Source organism: Trachurus japonicus, chromosome 17, assembly GCF_045865225.1.
Source record: "Trachurus japonicus isolate A0001 chromosome 17, Traja_1.0".
Classification (NCBI taxonomy): Eukaryota; Metazoa; Chordata; class Actinopteri; order Carangiformes; family Carangidae; genus Trachurus; species Trachurus japonicus.
The window spans coordinates 27,445,935-27,462,102 of NC_140923.1; the positions used below are offsets into that span (position 1 = coordinate 27,445,935).

The 16,168-nt window shown below is 40.7% G+C and overlaps 1 protein-coding gene across 3 annotated transcripts in view; it reads left to right on the top strand.

The window, feature by feature from the left end:
- Window positions 1-16,168, top strand: part of LOC146970834 (solute carrier family 53 member 1-like) — a 229,441-nt gene that overhangs the window by 156,467 nt on the left and 56,806 nt on the right. For 2 of the 3 annotated variants that reach the window (XM_085804687.1, XM_085804690.1), the window contains exon 1: window positions 12,909-13,396. In XM_085804687.1, the coding sequence (XP_085660813.1) occupies window positions 13,328-13,396 (69 nt within the window). In that variant the 5' untranslated portion in view covers window positions 12,909-13,327. Of the gene's footprint in view, window positions 1-12,908; window positions 13,397-16,168 lie in introns of those variants that run through there. The other variant, XM_085804688.1, reaches the window with a different exon arrangement.

Sequence of the window (16,168 nt, forward strand, 5' to 3'; positions counted from 1 at the left end):
CTCCTGTATAGAGCTGCAAGAATTAATCAATTAATCAAACAATAATTGATTATTGAATTAATCGTCAACTATTTTGATAATCCAATAATTGTTTGGGCAGTTATTTAATTTAAAAAAAGGTCCAAAATCCCTGATTCCAGCTTCTTAAATGGGAATATTTCTGGTTTCTTTGTTCCTTTATGACAATAAACTGAGTCTCTCTTTGGTTTGTGGACAAAACAAGACATTTGAGGACGTTGTCTTGTGGTTTGGAGAACACTGATCAACATTTTTCACTTTTTTAACATTTTATTGAGCAAACAACTGATCGATTAATCGTTTAAATAATCAACAGATTAATCGATAATGAAAATAATCATTAGTTGCAGCCCTACTCCTGTATTTGTGGTATAGTTGCTTCACCTGACCTGAGGAGTATGTGCAGCTTGCTGGGTGCGGTGCCAAGGGCCCGGGAGCCAAATGTCTGAGCTCTCTGCCTGCCTGGCTGAGCTGTGAGTCTCACATGGGCCAAGTAAAGCTGCACTTACATCACACACTCTTACAAGTGTTTGATTATACAAGGAGAGCTTGGTTGGTTATTAAACAGGAGTCATGTTTGCGCTGGTTCGGTGAAGTTGGAATGACTCAGAGTTTGTCTTGTTGTTTCAGTGAATCCTGTTGATTTTGATGATTTTACTCTGGAGCCAACAGGAGGTTTACACTTCACACATCTTCACACCTGTGGACAAAGCGTGACAACTCTCCATCCTTCACTATCATCAGGCCAAAGTTTTGTTGTGTCCATTTCTCTGGTTCAATAGCAGTTTGTGTTAAGTGCTACTGAGCAGATAAGATATAATCCTTTATTTGTCCCACAGTGGAGAAATTTGCAGGGTTGCAGCAGCAGACAACAGCAAAGAAATGTATGGGACAAATAATAAATAGCAGATAGGAATAGCAGTAAAAAGAAAGTAGTATTTGTAATACAGTATGTTTAAGATTATGATTAAGACAAAATAATGAATAAGAAGAAATATATATACACGTTTGAATTGTGTTTAGTCCAGAGAGCAGAGCTTATTGTGGACTCTGACTGCTGCAGGGAGGAAGGATGTAGAGAATGTGTGAGTCAAGAGCAACATGTGAGGCAGTTGGTATTCGGATCAAGAGTAAGGAGAAGTAGAAGTCCTGGACAAGCAGATCAGAGCCCACCTACACACTGTCTCACTGAACCACTTCTGAGTGGTGAAGAACTCACTCACCACGGCTCAGTGAATCACCAATGTTTCCTTGCAGAAAGGTCCTGTGTTCGATTCCCAGGTGAGGTGGGAGTTTGTATGTTCAATCAGTCAATCAATCACTTTTCATGCACAGAGAAGCAGCCCAAAGTGTTTTACATAACACTGAAAATACCCCCCCCCCCCACTCACACGCACACACACACACACACACACACACACACACAAGTTAATGATCGGTGCATGTTGTTTGGAGATCAGCGGGGCAGAGACGTGAGCTGCTCAGCGAAGACAATGGAGGTGAACGGTAGGTCCCCTGTCCCTCATCAAACTCATCAAATACACAATCCAAATTTGGTTTATTTAATCAAGGTGACTTTTACAGATATTTACAAATTAGAGATTTCATAATTAAAAACACCACCTTAATGACTAATAACACCACTTCATGTGTTGAGAAGGCCCTGTCTCTACAGATTAGGAAGAAATGCATTACTGTTTTTTACAGAGCCCTAAACTCTAATTCTCCTCATAGCTCACAAGCCACCAAGCAAGCTTGGGAGAAAGATTTTGGCATTGCCATAGATGATGCTGACTGGCGGGAAGTCTGGTCTCAGGCCATGAAAATCTCTGTGTGTAATCGCACTAAATCCATACAGTTCAGAATTGTACATCGCACACATATAACACCTGTTGTCAAGAACAAAATGGATGCTAATAATTCCCCGCTTTGCTGGAAATGCAATTCTGAGACTGGTGATTACTTTCACTGCCTCTGGTCATGCGTGAAGTTACAAATGTACTGGTCTAGTATTTGAAAGGAACTGACTGCTATCTTTGGTGTCTCAATAAGGATGGACCCTATGTGCCTGATACTTGGTTTCCCGGATGATCAGATCACTGACAGTAAACACAGGAGCCTTTATACTGACTTTTGCTGCAAGAAAGAACATTCTACTCATCTGGATCAAGAATGCTGCTCCAACAAAAAAATCATGGCACAACATCATTATGGACTGCATTCCTAGTGAATACATTACATGTATGCTTCACTCCAAAATAGATGCTTTCTATAGGGTCTGGAACCCTTACTTGCAGCATATCGGGCCCGCGCTGTCATCGTCCTTGCTTTGTGGATTTCCCAAATCAGCCTAGCCTGTTTTCATAACTTTGTTCTAAGTGATCACTTTCTAACAAACACCTACTGGCCTTGTTATGTTTGTATGCTCTGTATTGATTGTCATCTGGATACTGCCTTGTCTTGCTGCAGGAGATTGATAGGGAGGGGGCTGGTCAGAAAATGTGCCCACTGTCATTTCCATAACATTTTTCTATTTACTGTACCCTGCCCCCCCCCCCCCTCTTTTCTGTCATGTCTGAGCAGTTCTGTGTGTTTTGTGTTCAAAAAAAAAAAAAAAAAGAAATAAAAATACCCCCCCCCCCAAAAAAAAAAAAAAAAAACACAATCCAACAACTCCAAAACACTCTGATGGACAAGTTGTGACCTGCACATTCACCACACTATTAAATAATCATGTAACATTACAACACATGAAGCAAATACTCGCAAATACTATACGGAACTACTTGTTCTTTTGAAATCACTCCACCCAGCAGCCGTGTCTGGAATGTAGTTCTGGCTACATATTTACCTCGAAAACAACTCTGTCTGGTAACATTCCGTTATTAGCGTGGTGAATGTGCAGGTCACAACTTGTCCACCAGAGTGTTTTGGAGTTGTTGGATTGTGTATTTGATGAGTTTCAAGGGACAGGGGACCTGTACCACTCATCTCAAAACAACATGCACCGATAATTAAAGGTAATGAACCTATATGAATATGGCATAGGCGAATTTGACAAAATGTTGAACTATCCCTTTAAGAGTTGCTTGTCTTGTGTCTTTTTTTTATAGTAGCCCTTTACGTCCATGTGTGCTGAAGGCTCAGTAATTGAAGTAGCTGTGGTAGAAAGTAATGAGGTTGATTTACTGTAAGTACAATGTTGACGTACTTACATGTTTCTTGATATACTAGTGTGTATGTTTCTCCTACAGTTCAGAGGAACGTTCTACTGTAATTATATTACTAAGCCACTTTCACAGGCTGTGGAGCTGTATCTATTATCAATCTGTGTGTGTGTTGGTCCTCCTCAGATTGACAGACCACATGTGGAGCATGTGAAAAATGTCTCAGTCCTCGGTGGATGAGGCTGTCATGTCATATTTGACTCAAACATTTTGAAATTCTTTTTAATCTCTACTACTAAGTTTACGCTTTGTCTAACCTCTAACTTCACACACACACACACACACACACACACACACACACACACACACACACACACACACATGCATGCAGAGAGAGAGAGAGAGAGAGAGAGGGTATCTGTGTATGGGATGTACTGTAGTCCTATTCCTGGTCTTAGCTTCATCTGTTCCAGTTAGCCAATTAGACATCAGATTAACAGAGGGAGGGAGTGAGCAGGGTCAGATCCGAGGACACCTGCTCCACCAGCATGAAAACAACACCAGATGCAACAACACACAGCACTAGATGCTGCCGCTGCTGCTGGTTTATTGCAGATACTATAGTGGAAAGTCAAACAATGTATTGATAATGTTACATTCAATGAATCACAAGAATCTCATTTTATTTTTTCTTAATTCTCAAATGCAGAAATAACGTGTAACAACAGTATTGTCAGCCACGTTTCTGTCCAAACTCCTTCGTTAGAGGCGACAAGAGCGCTGATGCTGGACGTTTCAGTCTTCTAATGGATTGCAGCCCTCTAGTGGTCATTCATATAACAACACCTACTGTAGCTGTGAGCCACTCTCCACTACCAACTGCATGCCAGGGTTATTGTGCTACAATCAAAACAATGCTAAAGTAAATTAACTAAAGTCTTTCCCTCTACATTACAGCCACCAACCAGGCAGAGCAGACAACTGTCCCAGAAAACCTGATGGTCTGTGTCAATTGTGTGACAATTTGTCTGTGATAATTAGATTATTTATTGATTATAATATATATTTATTTTGACATGCAGCATCACAAACTCCAATCTAAGACAACTAAGGTGAGGCAAAGGATAGTGATCCCCTTTAAAGTCCAAGTCATTCAGAGAACTGGAAAAGGTCTCCACAGCTTGCTGAGCTTTGAGCGCTCTTGAATTATTCCTTTAAATCAATTAAATCTGGGAGAAAATATATCAGTCTAATTGCAGGTGTGAAGTGGGGTGAGGTGGGTCAGTGGTATTAGACATGCCAGGCCTATATGTTGGACAGGTGCTCTTTGTTTTCCGCAATCATTTTATTACAGAGGCAGTTATTGCTGAAAATCGAGTCTTTTAGTCTGTTTATTCCTGTTTAGTTGTAGAGGCAGACACTGAATGAGTGAATGCTAACCACATCAATTAGATTAATACAGAAAACTATTCTCATGGTTGTAGCTATACTTTATGTAGCTACTGTTATACATTAGCTACTCAGCTATCTGGTAAATCTGGCAGTTATCCCCCAGTAGCCTATGGTGAAGTATAATGATAATCCTTCTGTAGGGTTTATGGACCAGATTCATGCAGCTTGGTGCAAGCTGGAGGAGGAAGGAAAGGCAGGCATGTGGCCCACATAAGGCTGGGTTGATTGGACTGTTGGAGGGGGAGGGGGGGTTCAAACTGTTCAATGTGACCCTGAAAACCCAAAATGCAGAACACCAGGGAAACAGAGTGAAGTGACAGAGCTAAATGGCAGCATCAGCTGTACAGGAGGCCTATCCCGGTCTCAAGGGCAAAGAGGGGGAGGGGTGGTAGTGGTGGTGGTGGTGGTGGGGGATGAGGGAGAGAGAGCATCTGTCTGCATGGTGACGTCACCCCGCCTCATCCTTGAAGCATTCTACGGTGCGTAATCCACCGCCCGCCCGTCCGCACCGTCCGGGAGGATGAATCCAAACACTTTGATTTCATTTAACAAATCCGTCTCGAATATTAAACAAATTATCCGAGATGATTTTTTCATCATCCAGCTCGTGAGAAGAGGAGGCTGACCGGACCCTGCGCCGCAGATTACGCACCTTTCTTTGTTTTTATTTTTTCTATCAGAATTTTTTTTTTTGTCCTGCATGAATGGATATGAAGAGGAGAGGAGAGGAGAGGAGAGGAGAGGGGGGAGGATGAGGAGGCTTCGGGATGGACTCCTGGAGGAGATAATGCGACAAGGAGACGCGCATCTCCGGGTTTCACTGCAGATATCGACGCTCTGCACATTTAGGCAATTCTTTCCTCTTATTTGAAATCATGTGTCCAGAGGGCTGCCTTTGTGCGCAGTGTATCCTTCAGCAAAACGGAGCATTCACTTTAAACTCAGACATCTGTGTGTGTTTGCTCGCTCCGTGCTCTTCTAGGTGCTGATTTAGTGTTCTTATTGTCTGGGAGAATGTGGTGGTTGGGCCTCGGTGCTGGAGCATATAGGCTAATGGTGCATGGCCCGGCCTACATACTGTAATAATCTGCTCCATATAATGTCGGGAGGGGTGAAATGAAAAATCACTCTTATGTAACATTCCAGGAGGGACCTTTATCTGTCTGTGCTCGTTAATATTCTGTTCATTCTGCCTTTACTATATTGATATAATATCTATATATCTATATATCTATATCTATGTACAGAGCCTTTATCTCTACTACAGTATTGCAGCAGGGACAATGTGTGAAGTACTCAGCAGTGTGTTCATAGCACTGCACTACATGTAGTATGCTTAGGTTTAATTCTAATCCACCACATTCATTTAGATAATAAGAAAACGTTCATTTCATCATTCTGAATTGATTATTTAGATGTTTTCTTTTCATGAGGAAAAGGTCTGTCACCATTTGGCACAAGCCAAGAGGGAGTTTCCATTAACCCCCCCCCCCTTTTTTTTTTTTTTACATTTGGGCATAAAATCTCTTCATCAGTTTTATAAAGTGATTGAAAATGTTCCAGTTTCCATCCTGATAGGGCTCCATCAAATCTGGACTTAGCCTCATTTGGATCTCTGCTGACCGGGAATCTGCAAACTCTGTAATGGCTGCCTACTTGATGTGTCCTTGACATGTCATGAAAAAAAAAGATGGAATATATGGCTGGTGTGTGCATGATTTTCACCGCTGAAGGAGGCTGTGTACCAGGCTGGAAAGGTGTAAACAGTTTGTGGCTGACATAAATTATAGAGGAAAAACGAAGATAGTCAGCAGGTATGACGCGTGACCTTTAAGGTAAATATCATCAGTATGGAAGTGTGTTCTAGTTTTAGATTGTAATGCATTTTTCATTTTGTCATGGTTTTTCTTTAAAACCTTTACAGCCATTTATCTTTATACAGAGAGAGTTAGGACAGAATTTCAAACACACATTGCTGCTGTATGACTGGACAATGCTTCACACTCTCATTTTCTGTTCAGTAAGCAGAAAGAGCAGAGATGTGCAGTGGGTTTAACTTCAGCCTGTCTTCATTAAGGTGACCGTCCCTGTGTCTGTGTGACTCTGGGCTTTCTCTCATAGTGTTCACAGTGGACCTTGATTTAAAATCTGTCAATTAAGGCACGCGGTGAATGCCAAGAGAGGAGCCTTGCTGCTCCAGAATGAATGCACTAAAAGTATAGTTTGATGTGGGTACTGTTGAACCTTTGTATGTTATGTTACTGAGATTTGATAACTTATGTTTAATTAGTTTCAGATTGTATACTAAGGTTTGAGTATTCTGTATGCATTTATGAAACACCTGGTTGTACATTGTGTTTTTATCTGATGGTTGAGAACAAATAAAACAGCTTTATTATTATGGGTAGTGATTATGTCTTTTTAAAAGTGTTTACATGTCTGGAGGCTCCATGACACCTGAGAAAATTATACATCTATCTACCTTTTTTTTTTTTTCCTGGCCTGAAATAATAATGCAACAGGACCCACTTACATGAGGGGGTGTTAAAGGGCCACATGTATCATGTCTTGTGGCTCTGGGGAGGAATTATCAAGTCTGTGAAATGAAATCTGATGATGTCATCGTGATTTAATTGGGGTCTTGTCAGTTTGAATATGGAGACTTAATATTATTCCAGATATGTTGGATTACATATTGAAGGTGTGGGTGTTTTTAGGCAAACAGAAAACAAAAGATGTTTTTGTGTTGCATTATGGGAAATGTTGGGTCCAGTCTTATTGATGCGCATAAAGAGTCTCATCCTCCACTGATTAGATTCTGACCATCTTTCTTTTTAAGTGTTACTTGTCAGCCTGCACTCTTTGTGAAGTGTGATGCTACTGTACATTGCTCTTTGAATGTGAACCAATGAACAGGAAGCCTTTTCCTGTCCGTGGAGTCCTGTAAATACAGCTAATGTCTAATGTCTGAAAAATCTATTATAATTTATACATACACAAGGGACACTTTTCTCTTAGGTGACTGGACGCTGCTAGTGTTTTATATATCAAAAGAACAAAATAAAAAAATAAAAAAAGAACAAGTGCGGAGAAGTTGTCATCTTTATGCCTCCCAGTTTCTCCTCATTTTTCCCCAAACACAACAAAGTTTTCAGGTTGATCAAGCCTAAGGCCAAAAGAATAATAGTAAAAGAAAACATACATGCTTTGGTCATAAGGTATTGAGTTGTGTGGTTATAAAAAATTTCATGTGAAAAATTGCATGCTACATATAAAATTAGAGGTTAGTTCGACAGGAAACGAAGTAATAAAACTATCCAACTGTCAAGGTCACAGTGACCTCCCAAAGATATGCATGGCATGGGTACATACTATACACTGTAGGCTTTCTGAGCATATAACCTCTCCATAATGCTGAGGGAAGGTCTTCAAAATTTGGTACAAATGTTTACATAGATTAAAGGAGAAACTGATGAGATTTTGGCCAAACATCAGTGTGACCTCACAGATCACACTTATGACAAACATTCACACAAGTGTTTAATATTTACATGACCCTGATGAGGGATCCGTCTTCTGTTACTCATCCTCAGGTTCCTCCTGCTTTTTTTTCTTGGGAGCTTCTCCTCAGAGGTCAGAGGACGTTGTCATGATGCTGTGTAAAGCCCTTTGAGATGAACTGTTTGTAAAAAAAAAAAAAAAAATACTTGCCTTGCCAAACAGGCTTGTAACCTGAGTAAGCCTACACTCCTGTACTGTTAGTTACCTAACTATACTTTATTCCTGTGAGAGACTCTACATTCCTGTTTGTGTGTTTGTTTTGAAGTCTAGACAGCAGCTTGGTCACATCTAAACAGCCTGGCTCTAAAAGGTGAGCGGTCTAATCTGACCTGACTGCCTGTTAATCCCACGTAATGATTCTTCTACATTTAGTCCTGCTGGCTCCACAGGCAGGAAGTCCCTCCAGCTACACTCAGTGTTCAGGTGCTGTCATGAAAATCTGCGCATATACACACATGCTCACACAATTTGACATAGTCTAACATTATCTCTCCATCCTTATCTGCTTGAATGCATTGTGAGTTTTATTGATCTGGCACAAACTCTATGTTAACATGCATACTGTATGTTTACAGCCTGACAGTGTGTTTACAGTGGGGATGTCTACAGTTAGCTGTCATGTGGGAGTTTGCCCTCAGGTATGTTGACAGTGAGAGAACCAGATAAGACTGAAGAGTGGCTGCTACATGTTTGTATCTACTGTACGTAACACACTGAATGTCTGCAAATTGTCAATTTGTGTGACCTCTGTGGAATTAAATACATAATAAAAATGTACCTGATGAAAGCAGGGGGACGTTGTTTCATTATATTTGGCAATGGAAGAGTTTTATAATCATGAAAATAATTTCAAAACAAACCTCTCTGTGCCTGAAGATATCTGTTGGGCATGAATCCAGAAAAATTATAATAGTTAACAATGAACAAGCTTTTATAGACGATAGCAATTAAAAGAAATAACATAAATTATTCATATTTACTATGACTCTGGATAAACAGGGATGTGACCTTACACAGTCTGAGTGGTGTGGGCAGACGACAACAGGAGGAGGTTTAAAATGTGTTGTCATGGAATCACATCCACTGACCGGGCACAGCTCGGTGGATCAGACAGATTTTATTAAGGCATCTACAACTTGATTCTTTTCTTTTGTTTTGGTTGGTCGGTGCACATAGCTGAGTCATGATGAATGACAGCTGATGAAGCATTGCTGAATGTATGTACAGCTAGATCAGTGGATATAATAATAATAATAATAATAATAATAATAATAATAATAATAATAATAATAATAATAATAATAATAATAATACACTTTATTTATATAGCAACTTTTAAAACAAAAGTTACAAAGTGCTGTACAACAAAGTGACACCCTTAAAACATAAGACTGATGAAGCTGACCTAATGATCATTCCAGAGACTTGGGGCCTGAACTGACAACATTTTGTCCCCCTTTCTCATCAGTCAGGCCCCAGGGACAGCTAAAAAACCTTTATCTGAAGATCAAGCAGAAATGTAAAAAGATAAAAGGTCTGTGATATATACAGGACCGTTGAGTGCTGTAAAAGGAATCAATAAGATCTTAAAATCTTTAAAAAGTATACACAATATCTGCACAACAGCACGAATAACAGTGTAGTTCAGTGAGCGTGTGTATAAATATTCTCCAGATATCAACCAGAGCAGTCCAAATGTAATCTGCTCATTTATGAGGAGTTTGTCTTTATATCAGTTTGGCTTGTAACTAAATGACACTTGACCTTTGTATGAAACATATAGTATAATATTAAATGTTTAAAACAAGTTTGTGTCAATACAAAAGGTCTAAGAAAAAAAAGGAAACATGTCCATGTTTCTTTCATAGTGTGTGATATGTTGTCATTGTTGTGTTAAACTCTGTCTATGCAGTATAAAATGTGTTGCTGACCTGTAGGACATGTATCTTGACCTCTAGGTGGCACAACAGGCTCACATGGTCAAACCTATACCTAAACCCTCATAGCCTCAAACCTACTGAAAAGGTGTTGGGCTGATGGTTTTTCTCTAGACCTTCAGACATTTGCAATATTTAAAAAGATTTGGCCCAATTTGTGGAAAAAATATTGATTCTAAACATAGACATATTTATCTTTATATTATAAGTTGTCATTTAATTTTCTCATTTTCACGTTCATTTGCAGAGAAGCGCTGTGTGGACAAAATATTCTGGGCATGTTGACAAATTGTGGACATGGTGAAGCACTGGGACGAGTGTGTGAAGTTACATAACTAACACCTTTCCTCAGAGATCTGTAGAACGGGAAACAGTTAACAAAGTGTTTGTGTTTGTGAAGGCTGCTATAGCCTACTACACTAACAGTGCTACCATGGCTGGTAAAACCTATCGTTAATTTGTCACCTGTAAATTCTGATAGAGGTGGGTGGACGAACCTGTGACTTTTTTGGAGCACGTTCTGGTCCAGGACCTCTGGGCAGTTGCCTCCCACTGTATAGGCTTGATTAGTGGGCTACTTCCCTTTGGGGATGAATAAAGTCATTTGTATTTGTATACTAGGCATACTTCTATTATACTACACCTGTAACTGTTCCTATTACTTGTAATGGTTCAACTCCAACATCACATCAATGCCCACAGGTGTGGAGACCCCTGCATAGAATTTGTGTGAACCCTATACAAAAGTACAGTAGCCTACGTAAACCAGCAGTATTCCCAGATCAGACGCACTAAAATGAGACTGCAATGCCACAATGAGACACCAGAGGACGCTGTTGTCCTGATCACTAAGACCCCCTTCAGGAAACAAGATCAACATCTGCATTAGGCTACACGGAGAAATGTTAGAAACGGTGCAGTGCGTTAAATCATCAAATGACCAAAACGTGCATCCCTGAAGATAAAAAGAACAACTTGAAGTGTTCTATACTTTCAATCCGATGTAAACCGCCATGGTAGGCTACCACTGAAAAATAAAACTTACTAAACACAACTTTAATTAGGCAACAATCCGTGGCGAGTAACCTAAACACATATCAATGATGAAAAGATGCAAATAATGTTGAATTTAATTTTTTTTTTCTTTAACTACACTGATATTCTCATTTGTATGCTAAAACAGAGCGAGAGTGTGACCAGTAGACGTAGCCTATATAGGCTATGACATGAAAAATAATTGTTTATTGTCATATGTTTAATGTGGAGCCAGAAGACAGTCATAGCTTACTTAAAGGCATATTAGGAACATAAGATCCACTGTCATAAAGAGGAAGTGAGGAAGATAAGATAAGGTAGATTTCTTCACTAGTGCCGCAATCGGGAAATTTCCAGTGTTTCAGTCTAGCCTATCAGATGTCGGTGAAAAGAATCAATAAAATAACACATAGGCCTACAAAGCAATAATAACAGTAGCCTATTTGTAAAAAAAAAAGAAAAGAAAAGAAAGAAAGAAAGAAAGAAAGAAAGAAAGAAAGAAAAAGAAAAAAAAGATGAAGAAACATTGGTGACATTATGTAGGAAGACCTGATGAATGATGTGACATTGGTGTTGTAATTGGTGTAGTAGGCCTACAGTATGGTAGTGTGATGTTAACATCTTTAAACTGCTAGTGGGTCAATGCATAAAGCTTCAACAGAGCTGCAGTCAAGTTATTTCTTGGAACTTCTAACAGTGAGCTGTTCCCGTTGGACCTCTATTCTAATATGAGCATCTGATGTTTATTGTCATCACTTCCTAAAGGATATTTTCATCGTTCCTCATTGTTCTTCTTTCTTTTAACCAACAGTGAATGATAAAACATCAGAAGGTAGCTGTATCATTCTGCTGCAGTTTTCCATGTGTGTCTATTTTTGAATGTTGCGTCTGGATTCTCACCAAGTTAAACACAAACACACAGAGGATATGTGATGGAAACTTTCCACCAACACGCACGCACGCACGCACGCACGCACGCACGCACACACACACACACACACACACACACACACACACACACACACACACACACACACACACACACACACACACCAAAAAGACAATCAACATCTACGTCATCTTCTCCCAAAGGTGGCCGACAACGCCACGTATGTGGCATTTAGGGGTCATAGGAACATAATGATGTGATTGATGTAATGCATAGCCTATTAATGTATTAATAAACAACGTTGAGGGGAAATAAAATTAAATAGATATTATTAAAATGACTTAAGGTGTTAAAAAGTTGATCAGAGACAGGGACCAGAACAGGAGGCCCACGTGTGGCCCTCATATCTGGGGTGAGAGTCACTTTGCTGCTTTCTTTGCTGTAAACATCCATCATGGATTCCCATTTATCACATTAGCTAGGGTCAAATAATCCGTCTAGATTTAATAAAACATATAAAGGATAGAAATCTTGATAGAACCAACTAGCTCATGATTTAGAGTTTGGAGTGAATAGGAAAAATACAGTGGATGTACAGGAACAGCACCGTCAAATGACAGCAGTGAGTCCAGCCCTCCTCCTTCTGTGACAGCCAGCTCACTGGCCCGCCGACCGGTTTAAAACCAAGCAAATTCCTGACGAAGGCCATACACCCACTAACAACAACAGTCCCCTGGTTGGACTCGTTTCAATATTTCCAACTGCACCTGAACGCCGCAAAAGACGGAAGGTGGGGAGAGCGCAGACTGAACGGCAGAGAGAGAGAGAGAGAGAGAGAGAGGGAGGAGGGGGGCAGCAGCAGCAGCAGCAGCAGCAGCAGAGACGTAGCTAGCCAACAGTGGTATCCTGTGTACCAGTAACCAAACGCATATTTTTCGCCACTGGTTCCGGGGATTAAAGCAGAAACTGCAGCTTCATCCCGGAGCTAAGATGTGACTCTACCTGCGTCGAGTGTGTCTCCACCGACAGAAACATGTACCGGTAACTAACACGGTCACCGTCAAGACAAAAAGGGGCATCTCTCTCTCTCTCCCTGTGTGTGTGTGACCGAGCAGCAGACTGTAATCTTCGGATGAGAGCTCCAGTGTGAACGTTGGTGAACCATCACGGCAGTAACCCCCTCCTGTTCAACCGAGCCGAGCCGAGCCGAGCCGGGGTTGGGTTACTAAAGAGACTGAGGCTGAGGGGGGAGCACCGAGACCGTCACCATGAAATTCACGGAGCATCTCTCGGCTCACATCACCCCGGAGTGGAGGAAACAGTACATCCAGTATGAGGTGGGTTAGCTGCTTCACGTTAAACCTGCTTAGCTGTCAGCGCTAACCAGGCAGCGGAGAGTCCCGGGTGTTGTCTACCCTGTAGTGTTTTACACCGGTTATTACTGTTATTAGGACTCGGGCTGGTGACGGCCTCCTCGGCTTTCACCCGCCCGTTGTTCCGCTACAGGAAGACAGGAACTGGTTCGGCTGCTCCGCCCGCGGACCGAGCAAACGGCAGAGCAGCGTTAGCTAGCAGCGCGACTAGCCGGGTTTGTTTTGTTGCTCTGCGGGTTCTTGCTCCTGTCTTCATCCCGCCGAGCCGAGCTCAGCCCAGCTGCTGTTTGGGATGTGTTTAAGAGACAAAAGGCATTCAGCTGACTCATCATTTATCGAGCTGGTTAATCTTTGCGCCTGTCTGTCCTCTGATGCTGACCCAGCTTCTGGTAATACATGCAGCCTCCCAGCTAACGTTGCAGAGCAGGTTTGCTGGGGTCAGTGGGGGACTGAGGTGCTGATAGCACCAACCTGCAACCTTTGATCCATTAACACTGTTAATGCTTTCACGCAGCTCTTTGCCTTTATGATGGACACAGAGGACAAACAAATGTCAACAAATGAGCACATGTTCAAAGAGCACCATTTGCATTTGTTCCAGTGTGTTCTACACAGGTAGTCTGTCAAGGTTATTTTTATACAGCAAAACATGAGAGAATGGCAGTTCTTATATAAATCTATGTAGATGAAGCCATACCAAGTTTATAAAAGGCAAATCAAAGCTGCTCTCATTTCATTGCCAGTTGTCGATCTGCATGCAGCTCCCAGTAATCAGTAAGGTAGAAGCTACAGAGGTGGAGTTGGTCATTAGGTTAAACAGTCACACAATTAATACCTGGCTGCACCAGTTAAGTGTTGACTGTGCGTCAGCGTGCACAGATTTTATTTAGTTTTGTGGCTCCAAAGCGTTTAACTGGGTCAGAATCCAGTTTCACATCTGCTTCCTGAATCTCTAGATTTCACAATTTTAAAACACAACAACCAACCAAAATATAACTGCACACAACAGTAAATAAAACCCCTGAGGTTTTGTAATGATTTAAAAGCCCTAACCTGTGTCTGATGTGACAGAATAATAGACAAAGGAGTTGTGGCCTTTTGACTGAGCAGAACTTCTCTTTCCACATGAGATCCGACTACTTACTGCTGAACGTGATGTGAGCTGCAGGATTGTTTCAGTCGGAGGCCTGAACCCTCGCCGCCTCACTTGCGGTTGTGGAGTGATGTCAAGTGCAAATTAAACCTTGTGGTTGTGCACCAGTCGGGACCACGCCAGCTAAGCACATTAACCAGACAACGGCCATCTTACTTCCATAATTAACTTTGATGATCACATAGTTTGAATAATCTGCTCCTGTGTTTCTTGAAAACAGCAGTTACACAGTTAGTGTTGCTCTTTTCTGGAAAAATGTGATGAAGTTAGAGGATTGTTTTTTGGATTATCAAGAAAGACCCGTTTTACATATAAAGTGCTTTCAAATCTTCATCTTCATTACATCTGTATTTATTTTACATTTTATTTGCACAATTGTAGAATCAACAGAATAAATGAAATAAATAATAATAACAAAACATGAGGGGTGAGGTAGAAACCCACTCTGGGCTTATCTTTAAACCTCACTTATAAAAGTTAATTACACAAATAGAGCTGCAACTAACGATTATTTTCATTATCGATTAATCTTCCGATTATGCAAACGACTAATCGATTAGTTGTTTAGTCAATAAAATGTTAAAAAATATTGTATAATGTCAATTCTTGTTTCCAAAACCACAAGATGACGTCCTCCAATGTCTTGTTTTGTCCACAAACCAAAGAGAGACTCAGTTTATTGTCATAAATTTGGAAGTTTTTTCTGAAAAACTGATTATTCAATTATCAAAATAGTTGACGATTAATTAATTTAATAATTGATATTGTGTGATTATTCCATTAATTGTTGCAGCAAATTGTAAACAAAAATGACCTTTAATATAGGGTTATTTTAGCTTAATAGCATTACAAACAAAACAATACAAAATAGATTAAAATAAAAGAAACAACAATGAATTAGTTAAAATAAAAACATTTTAAAGCCCCAGTATAACTTATTTGGCTTTTTATTAGCAAACATCAAATATTGCTTTTACGTATTTCACTGAAGTCGAATCACACCCGCATACAAATGAAAGCTTTCTCGTACCATACAAGTCGTTACAAATACATAAGTGGGTGACGCACTGAACCGAGGCTGCCATGTTGCATCGCCATTTTTTACGTTGAGTGGCAGCGTGACCGTAGGTAACCACAGAAACTCAGCGGAGCTGTCGGCTCGGGGAGAAAGTTTTCCAGGTAGCGCCTGTTAAAACTGTCACCACTGTGTAGTGTGAGGAAAGACGGAGGCACTGATGTTGCATTCAGGTGCAGTCAGGCAGACGGCCGTTGGCAAACCAACTGGATCAGGTGAACAATACGACATCACCATGACAACATATTGTCACGCCTGTATTGTTTTGCCTCGTGCTGGCGGACCACTTGTTTACATAGAGGCTTGTTTATCCTGTTACATGCAGCGTCTGTTGTCTGTCTGACGTCTGCCCGATTTCACGTGAATGCAACATCAAGAATACTTTCTGATATGCAACTGCACTGCTAGATGGGGGTAATTCCTACACATTATACCTTTAATACACAGTACAGCATCAGTTGTCATAGCCCAGGTCAATATGTCTGTGTATAAGGTTGCATTGATAGTT